Below are 9,557 nucleotides of genomic sequence, written 5' to 3'. Positions count from 1 at the left end.
AATCTGATTTCATACATGTATGATACTTTCCTAACCCTAAATACTCTACAAGATCAGAGTATTTTTAAATCTACCAATTGGTGCTGAAACGAAGACGAATATGCATATATTTAGATTTCTTCTTTCATTTGTCCATAATATTCTGAACCCGTTCTCTCATTATATTCTAGTGAGTCTGTCAACAAAATTCTAACTAAGAGGTACACCGTATTTAAAGGGATGGCTTAAGATATACTACATGACCAAAAGTATGTGGATAACTGCTTGTCGAACATCTCCTTCCAAAATCATGGGCATTAATATGAGACTGGAGGCTGCTATAACAGCCTTCACTCTTCTGGGAAGGCTGTCCACTAGATGTAGGAACATTGCTGCGGGGACTTGCTTCCATTCAGCCACAAGAGCATTCATGCGGTCGGGCACTGATGTTTGGGCGATCAGGCCTGGCTCGCAGTCGATGTTCTAATTTATCCCCAAAGTGTTCGATGGGGTTGAGGTCAGGGCTCTGTGCAGGCCAGAGAAGTTCTTCAACACTGATCTCAACAAACCATTTCTGTATGGACCATCGCTTTGTGCACATGGGAATGTTTCTTTGGGACCATCAGGCGATGTCCTACATTTCTTTTAAAGCGGATGTCCCCTAAACAAGCTGGGAACGAGACAAAACCTCCAGAACGGCATGTTTTAAAGTAACTGTCCAGTGAAAATCTCACTTTAAAAGTTCATATTCTGTTAACTCATAGCCAAATAATGTTGTTGACTCATCCTATACTCGTATTTGTGGCCAAAGCATAAATTGTAGGGGGAAAAAAACACTTCAAAAACCCAACGTCAAACATTGCAAAGAGACCATTTAAAAAATGCTTGCTATTTCCTCATAGAGTATGATGTCATGGCCAATCAGCGGTCTAGAGCAGGATGAGCTGGCCAATCAGAGGTCTACTTGCTTGAATATTTGTAATGACCGGTATACGCCCACACCATCTGTTGTTGGGGTACACCCACACCATTCCAACGCAAAACAGTTGCTTTTTAACATACTTAGTTTTCCTTCCAACATTTTAAAATTATCTCACTCATTTTCGAAGTAATTATAGGTTATATATCATAGAAATCTGAAACCACTGGACAGTTACTTTAAAGGTCATTGGAGACAGGAATGTTCTTACAACATTCCCATGAAACATGTCTAGAACATTAATATCTTATATTCTGAGAACATGTCAACCATGTTCTGTAAATATTTGGTGGGATGTTGATGGAATATTGTCCTAATCCTCAGAAAACTGGACACATGAATGTTCTTGCAACGTTCCAATGAAACGTGTCTAGAACATTAATATGGGATATTCTGAGAACAGGGCAACCACGTTCTGGGTAAGTTCTGTTTGACATTTAGGGAATGTTCTCTTAACTCTAATGCCAAAACATTCTAAATAGGTTCTCAGGAGGTTTTTGCTAACGTACATAGATGGTTCTCCTAACTAACAGAAAACTGGACACTCAAACATCTGGGCAACATTGCGGGTAACATTACAAAAACGTTCTCTCCCTAGAAATGTCACCTGCGCTAACACCAAAGAGCTCCCTTAATTACTTTCTCACAGGTTTTAACTCATGGTAATCTTCAAAGAAAAGAGAAACCTGCACACTGCTTTTGCTAGTATCACTTATTTTTGTCAGATCCTTTTTATTGTAATCAAAAGGATGCTCATTGCTCATCATCCTATAATGACAGACTAAATCATATAACTGAGTATGTAACTGAGAAATCTTTGGTTAGCGGTGCACACAAATGTTTCCAATGAATATCTCCATTTGGAAGTTACAGTTACTCAATTCAAAACGGCTAATATTTGTAAGTGGTGAATGACATTCCTTTATCCTAGCTCACCATGGCTAGGGTGCAGTCTCTTATTAATGTTTAACCAGTCACTTGTTAATGTTTTACTGCTGATGTCAAAGACTTATTGTATCCCTCCCATCTACAGCATCATGCACTACTGGTCCAAAGTTCACAAGGAGTGTGGCTTTTACAGAAATTCAGATAGACAACGCAAACACACACATGCAGAACACGTTCAGCGTAGCTTGGAAGATTTGAAAGAAGCAGAACAACACAAAAACAATTACCCTCTCTTATTTATTAGAGAATATTGTGACAATGAGGGCATACTAAACCGACAAATAACTGTAGTCTGGAGGCTTCGAAGGTACACTATTCTGACTACGGTTTGTTGTTTATCACCAAAGGAAACCATGCCAACCTCTAGTGTTAATCATAACTCCGTAATCGATTTGACATAAATGACGCCATTCAAAGTCCCTGAGCTGCGTTGGGTGAAGAATAGGTGTCCAATTATAGGCTTTGCTTTACTATGACTCACAGTACACTATTACACCCACACAAAACCCCTCCTCCCACCTAGTATTTAAACTATTTCCCCCCCGTATATCACCAGGTAGAGAGAAAAAAAGGTGAGTGGACAAGACGATTGTTTTCATCAGAAAAGACCCTTTGTGGAATTATAAGACTTTGTTTTACAACTTTATACCTAACTGAAAGAACCCTGTTTTTCTTTTGGAATGTTCAAGGCTCTCATCGTCCAAGGGTCTCAAACCTATTGGCTGCACAGTTCTTAGACAAGTCAAACAGTAAGTGACAGATAGGATGTGTACAGGTAAATGCTCCCGGTGTATTGGGGTGACGCTATACCCACTGGCAGTCATCTCCATCATCTGTAACATCATACTGTTCTTCCCGGGTTGGGAGACCAGTTACGCCAAAGATGGATACATTACAGAAGAGGTGAAGTACATGGGAGGACTGGTTGGAGGGGGACTAATGGTAAGTTCTTTCTTCTTAAATAATGAATGGTGTTTAATTTAATTATGCTATATTTTTTTTAAGTGCAAGCCATTGGGAAATCCCCCATAACCATTCATATGAGAATGTCAGAGAAATTTCATATGGATTTTGTTTTGTGTATTGATGAAACCCTTGTTAGGTTCCACATGATTCACAAGTATATGTATAACTGGGAGTCACCCATGAGTTGACACAGTTTAGTTATCCAAGGGGGCCAGTGATTCAAATATGGTTTGCATGTTTTAGTGTTTTTTTACTAGTTTTTAGATTTTTACATGGTTAGGGACAAACTACAGTGTGATATGTAAGTAATCTGCTGAATCATGCTGCTTTATTTGCCAAGAAGCTCACCACAGCCCTTATCAAAGTACACATTTGCTGGATCTTCCTACTACTGCCTCATTCAAGAGCAACAAAATAATTCACACACAAAAATAAAAACACTCAACCATTCAACCACTAGTATTGCCTTGTTCAAATGCAAATAGTTGTTATTGTCAAATGTCGATTTTTATTTATTTAGCCTTTATTTAACCAGGATAAAAGTCCTTGAGGTTACATGCATGGTACTGATTTCCTTGCCCATTCCCTTTCCAGGTGTTGGTCCCAGCATTGTACATCCATGTTACTGGACAGCAGGGATGCTGTGCCAACCGCTGCGGGGTAAGTCCTCTTTACAGACAAGAAAACACTGGAGAAATCTATAAGAATGATAACTGTTGAACTCTAAAAGACTAGAAAACTCTAAAAAGAAGAGCAGGGAATTGAAAGATTACTTTCGAAAGATTACAAAAGGATCAGAGATACAGATGCAGAGATACAGATACAGAGAGAGTAAGGTAGATACAGAGACAGAGCAAGAGAGAAAGAAAGGAAGAAAGGAATCATACGTGATAGGATGCAAAGAAAACAGGAAATACTAAACAAGATAGTCATCATAATTTTTAGCACTTTGAAATTAACATTTATTATTGTAATTCTGTGTTTTTTAATTATAACTTTCTTTAAGAACCTGTAATAATGCTGAAAGACCAATAAATTAAAACTAAACTAATCTTGTTTCCACAGATGTTCCTCTCCATTGCCTTTGCTGCGGTCGGGGTTGCTGGCGCCCTCTACAGTTTCATAGTGGCAATGCTTGGCCTGATTAACGGGCCCTACTGTAGAGTGCTGCTGCTCTGGATGACTCCCTTCAAAGACAGGTTAGTGACTTCATAGATCACACACACACACACACACACACACACACCACTATGCTTATAATTAATTACAACCCTTTCCCGCTTTCCCCATCAGAGAGGACAGTTACCTGAACAACCGTAATCTGTGGAACTTGTGCACAGAGCCTAAAAACGTGGTGGAGTTTAACATTGGGCTGTTTGCCATCCTGCTGGCGACAAGCTCTCTGCAGCTGGTGCTCTGTTGCACCCAGATGATCAACGGGCTCTTTGGATGCCTCTGTGGAACCTGCACCAACAAAGGGGTATGGAAGGGGGCCCTTACACCTGTTTGTGAGACAGTTGTCATTGGATTTAATAGAAATATATTTTTTTCAATTAAGTACATTTTTAAATGTAATGTAATTGATGTGATGTAAATCCTTAAACTGTATCAGCTATAGCCTACACTGCTGAAAAGTTATACGCTATAGGAAAAGGAGACCAATTAACTCTTATAGCATGGTCTTCTAGCGAGCTGATTAGTCCTTCACTGTGGGGAAAGTTTCCTTATTAAATTTGTCTCCCTGTGGGGAAAGTTTCCTTATTAAATTTGTCTCCCTGTTAATCTTGTCCCAAGCAGGTTATTTAATGGAAGGAAGACTCTTATTCTACTCTCATGATGGATTGACTGGCGCCTCTAAGTGGACCAAGAGAGACATTGGCTTCAATATGTTTGCAATGTTATGCACAACATTCTCCCTTATTTTAATGTTTGCAATGTGATATACCTTCTAAATGTACATTTTAGTCATTTAGCAGACACTCTTCTTCAGAGTGACTTACAGTTAGTTGAATTCACTAAGGCAGGTAAGACAACCGTATATCAACCGTATACCAAATTAGCATTTGTCAGTATAGTTAGATGCAAATGTATAATGTGTTTAACAGAAAATAACGCTTTGTCCGATACATGGATTGGTGTCATTTCAGAATTTTCCAGTAAACTCCTCAGTGACATGCAATTGCTATTCAGTGGTGCAGCATATAATATACAATATCAATTCTTTGTTCATTATATACATGCATTGTATACATTTTCTGAATTAAAATGAAATCTTTTTTATTCTTTAAGGCTATTTGTGCTCTCGTCTCCATTGTATTGATACATAGACACTTTCTGTTGAAAATAAGAGAGACAAATATATGATTTCTACTAATTGAGTCCATTACTAAGTAATGGTTAATGATTGTCTATTCTCCATTACAAGAGACATGAATTAACGCATTATACAGTGCCTTCAGAAAGTATTCACACCCCTTCGTCCAAACGCTGTGTTACAAAGTGGGATTAAAATTGATTTAATTATAATTTTTAGATCCAAGTGGAATAAAAATTCTAACATATGTAAAACATGAATGAAAAATAAAACATGAATATATGTTGATTAGATAAGTATTTAACCCATTGAGTCAATACATGTTAGAATCACCTTTTGCAGCAATTACATCTGAGAAAGTCTCTAAGAGCTTTGCACACCTGAATTGTACAATATCTGCACATTATTTTATCAAAATGATTCTAGATCTGTTAAGTTGGTTGTTGATCCCCAGCTAACAATGACCTGTCGGTCCTCGAGTATTTTTTTGGGTGGCACGCCGTCAGCGGCTTGCCGCGGTTGGGCCTCCGGTGGCAGACCATTGGCATGCCGATAGTCGGCAATCGCTCATCGGTCCACTAGCGTTTTCTAGAGCGGCAAGCCGCTATGCTAGGTGGAGGTCTTCAGCGGAGGAACCTTCAGTGGAGGAACTTCGGGCATGTCGATATGTGGACCAATGCGTGCGACCTGCTTTAACACCTTCTCATAAATTGAATAAGTACTGCTACTATTGCTGAAAACAATATATATATATATATATATATATATACACATACACACACACTAACATTCAAAAGTCCGGGATCACTTAGAAATGTCCTTGTTTTTGAATGAAAAGCAAAAGATGTTGTCCATTAAAATAACATCAAATTGATCAGAAATACAGTGTAGATATTGTTCATGTTGTAAATGACTATTGTAGCTGGAAATGGCAGATTTTTTTTAATGGAATATCTACATAGGCGAACAGAGGCCCCCAAAAATATATATAATGCATATTCATCGTTACCATGTATTCAATGTAGATCTTTTTATTTTGTAATGTGTTTTACAATAAATTTGGAACGATTATTGAGAGTGGTGTACATGATTTTGGAATTATTACTGTGTGGAAAGATACTGATAATATGAACGCTGGACCGACCGTGGACCGCCAACAAATACTTATTATGAACCAGCGGCTCAGTAGTGGACCTCTGTCGGAAAAGTGTCGGCTGCCGCTGGTGGTCCGCTGGAAAAACGATGAGCAAAACACCGGCGAACCGCAGGCCCGCCGGCCTTATTTGCTGGGTCATTTCTGCCAATTTGGTTGTTGAACATTGCTAGACAGCCATGTTCAACTCATGCCATAGATTTCAAGCCAATTTAAGTCAAAATTGTAACTAGGCCACTCTGGAACATTCAATGTTGTCTTGGTAAGCAACTCCAGTGTATATTTGGCCTTGTGTTTTAGGTTATTGTCCTGCTGAAAGCAGGGGCGGAAAACCCGGGGGGGACGGGGGGACACGACCCCCTCATCCTGGGAAAAATATGATTTGTCCCCCCCAATATATCACTGAAACATAACTATGTAATTTAAATAATATTAATAATATGCAATGAAAGCAATTGTGCTGATTATAGACACCTAATAGCGCGTTTTTAAGTTTCAAAAGATTGCGACCCCCCCGCCCTTTGCCTCACAATGGTTTGATCCACTGCCAGTTCCTTAGCTTGCTACGTAACTGCCGTGAGGTTCATCCAGTCAATCGCGTGCACACACACACTAGCTGAATATGCAGAGCTAGCGTGCAAATATTAACTATTAACCTCTCTGGGCTAGGCGGGACGAATTCGTCCCACCTACGTAACAGCCACTTGCAGCCTGTGGCGCGATTTTCAAAACCTTAAAAATCCTATTACTTCAATTTCTCAAACATATGACTATTTTACAGCTATTTAAAGACAAGACTCTCGTTAATCTAACCACACTGTCCGATTTCAAAAAGGCTTTACAACGAAAGCAAAACATTAGATTATGTCAGCAGAGTACCAAGCCATAAATAATCAGACACCCATTTTTCAAGCCAGCATATAATGTCACCAAAACCCAGAAGACAGCTAAATGCAGCACTCACCTTTGATGATCTTCATCAGATGACAACCCTAGGACATTATGTTATACAATACATGCATGTTTTGTTCAATCAAGTTCATATTTATATCAAAAACCAGCTTTTTACATTAGCATGTGAACTAGCATACCCCCCGCAAACTTCCGGGGAATTCGCTAACATTTTACTAAATTACTCACGATAAACGTTCACAAAAAGCATAATTATTTTAAGAATTATAGATACAGACCTCCTCTATGCACTAGATATGTCCGATTTTAAAATAGCTTTTTGGTGAAAGCACATTTTGCAATATTCTAAGTACATAGCCCAGGCATCACGGGCTCGCTATTTAGACACCCGGCAAGTTTAGCACTCACCATAATCATATTTACTATTATAAAAGTTTGATTACCTTTTGTTGTCTTCGTCAGAATGCACACCCAGGACTGCTACTTCAATAACAAATGTTGGTTTGGTCCAAAATAATCCATCGTTATATCCGAATAGCGGCGTTTTGTTCGTGCGTTCCAGACACTATCCGAAATAGTAAAGAAGTGTCGCGCGCATGGCGCAATTCGTGACAATAAAATTCTAAATATTCCATTACCGTACTTCGAAGCATGTCAACCGCTGTTTAAAATCAATTTTTACGCCATTTTTCTCGTAGAAAAGCGATAATATTCCGACAGGGAATCTCCTTTTCGGCAAACAGAGGAAAAAATCACAAAGGCGGGGGCGGTCGGGTCACGCGCATAAGCCCAGAGTCCCTTGATCGGCCACTTGAGAAAGGCGATAATGTGTTTCAGCCTGGGGCTGGAATGACGACATTCTGTTTTTTCCCGGGCTCTGAGAGCCTATGGAAGACGTGGGAAGTGTCACGTTAGAGCAGAGATCCTTAGTAAAAGATAGAGATGGAAAAGAAGTTCAAGAAATGGTCAGACAGGCCACTTCCTGTAAAGGAATCTCTCAGGTTTTGACCTGCCATTTGAGTTCTGTTATACTCACAGACACCATTCAAACAGATTTAGAAACTTTAGGGTGTTTTCTATCCATATGTAATAAGTATATGCATATTCTAGTTACTGGGTAGGAGTGGTAACCAGATTAAATCGGGTATGTTTTTTATCCAGCCGTGTCAATACTGCCCCCTAGCCCTAACAGGTTAAGCTAGCTAGTACCTATTCCATTTATGTGGCGTCGTCAAAGATGGAATCAGCATGCAGATGATGTAAGTTAGTGCTTCAAAGTCCCTGTGATAAGGTTAGCGATAAACTGAAGTCCAAACTGAACACAATTACACTCTCATCTACCATTGTCTTAAATATATTTCATGGTCTCGTTGCAAAAGCTAAATTGTCGCAAGGGAACTTTTATTTATTTATTTTATTTCACCTTTATTTAACCCGGGTAGCAAAGATTATAGCAAACACCACTGAAACTGAATTGGTGCTCGCTAGCTTGGCAAATTCAGCTATTGTTGGAAGCCAGCCAATATGAAACAAACTATTAAAATTACAAAAGGTTGCAGCATATGTTGTGTAAATGGTGAACTCATACAGCTGTCAACTCTTGTCATTTTAATCCGTTTCACATTTGCTAGCTACCTTTTAGATCGAAGCCCTTATAGAATGATTGAAGATGATAGAAGCCCATCTCCTACTGTAAATAACCTACACACTGTGTGTGTAGCCAGCCAGGTAGAAAAATGGCAGAAAAATAAAAGACGGACATCAGACTATTTTTCAATACACCAAAACGCATAGTAAGAACCCTAGTAGCCTAATATCTCAAAGACTAGTTGATAAAATGTTCATAAGAAAGAAATGAAATTCTAATGTAAATGTTTCACAATGATGTCATTAGGCAGAGCAGGCAACAGATGGCACACAGACAGCAGAGTTGGGGACAGATATGCAGGGACAGACTGGCAGAGACAGGGAGTCTCAGGTAAGTTTGTTGAGTCTTTGTTTGGCAACATTATGAAAGGTTCTCCATTTTTTGGACTTGTAAAATAGGAACATAATTGGAAAATGCCATGGATACCCCCACTCTCAACTTAAACTGGTGACTGAACTAAGATTTGTTAAAGGCAATGGTATTGCTGTTGTGATTAGTTGTGTAGTTTTGGGTACCGGTAGTTAGGAGTACGGCAAGCACCTTATTTCTTTGGTTCCTCAACATACATTTACCATATTACAATGTAGGCTATGTGTTACAGCACTACTTTTGGTGTCCCCCTCAGGAATTCCTCTTGAGAAAATGTCATGTAATTGTC

At 39.1% G+C, this 9,557-nt stretch overlaps 1 protein-coding gene across 4 annotated transcripts; it reads left to right on the top strand.

Annotated features, from left to right (window-relative positions):
• Positions 1-2,267: 2,267 nt before the first annotated feature.
• Positions 2,268-5,165, top strand: tm4sf21a (transmembrane 4 L six family member 21a). 4 transcript variants are annotated; one of them, XM_014195679.3, is made up of 6 exons: positions 2,268-2,478; positions 2,596-2,848; positions 3,467-3,532; positions 3,938-4,071; positions 4,166-4,352; positions 4,667-5,165. In XM_014195679.3, the coding sequence occupies exons 2-6, from the start codon at positions 2,672-2,674 to the stop codon at positions 4,676-4,678; spliced, it is 576 nt and encodes a 191-aa protein (XP_014051154.1). In that variant the 5' UTR covers positions 2,268-2,478; positions 2,596-2,671; the 3' UTR covers positions 4,679-5,165. The 4 variants fall into 4 exon arrangements, with proteins under 4 accessions (XP_014051154.1, XP_014051155.1, NP_001134067.1 ...); XM_014195680.3 differs by having other exon boundaries at positions 2,273-2,478; positions 4,670-5,165; NM_001140595.2 differs by having other exon boundaries at positions 2,461-2,848; positions 4,670-5,163.
• The last annotated feature ends 4,392 nt before the right edge of the window (positions 5,166-9,557 follow it).

Source organism: Salmo salar, chromosome 04, assembly GCF_965601325.2.
Source record: "Salmo salar chromosome 04, fSalSal1, whole genome shotgun sequence".
NCBI classification, from domain to species: domain Eukaryota; kingdom Metazoa; phylum Chordata; class Actinopteri; order Salmoniformes; family Salmonidae; genus Salmo; species Salmo salar.
The sequence above is the reverse complement of the archived record's forward strand: the minus strand, read 5'-3'. Positions and strand labels throughout refer to the sequence as shown.

Excerpts from the sequence above, each read along its gene's own strand:
- tm4sf21a (XM_014195679.3), top strand. The coding sequence starts at position 2,672 with ATGTGTACAGGTAAATGCTCCCGGTGTATTGGGGTGACGCTATACCCA. Across the intron at positions 2,849-3,466 it reads TGGTTGGAGGGGGACTAATG|GTGTTGGTCCCAGCATTGTA; the intron begins GTAAGTTCTTTC and ends TTCCCTTTCCAG. Across the intron at positions 3,533-3,937 it reads GCTGTGCCAACCGCTGCGGG|ATGTTCCTCTCCATTGCCTT; the intron begins GTAAGTCCTCTT and ends TTGTTTCCACAG.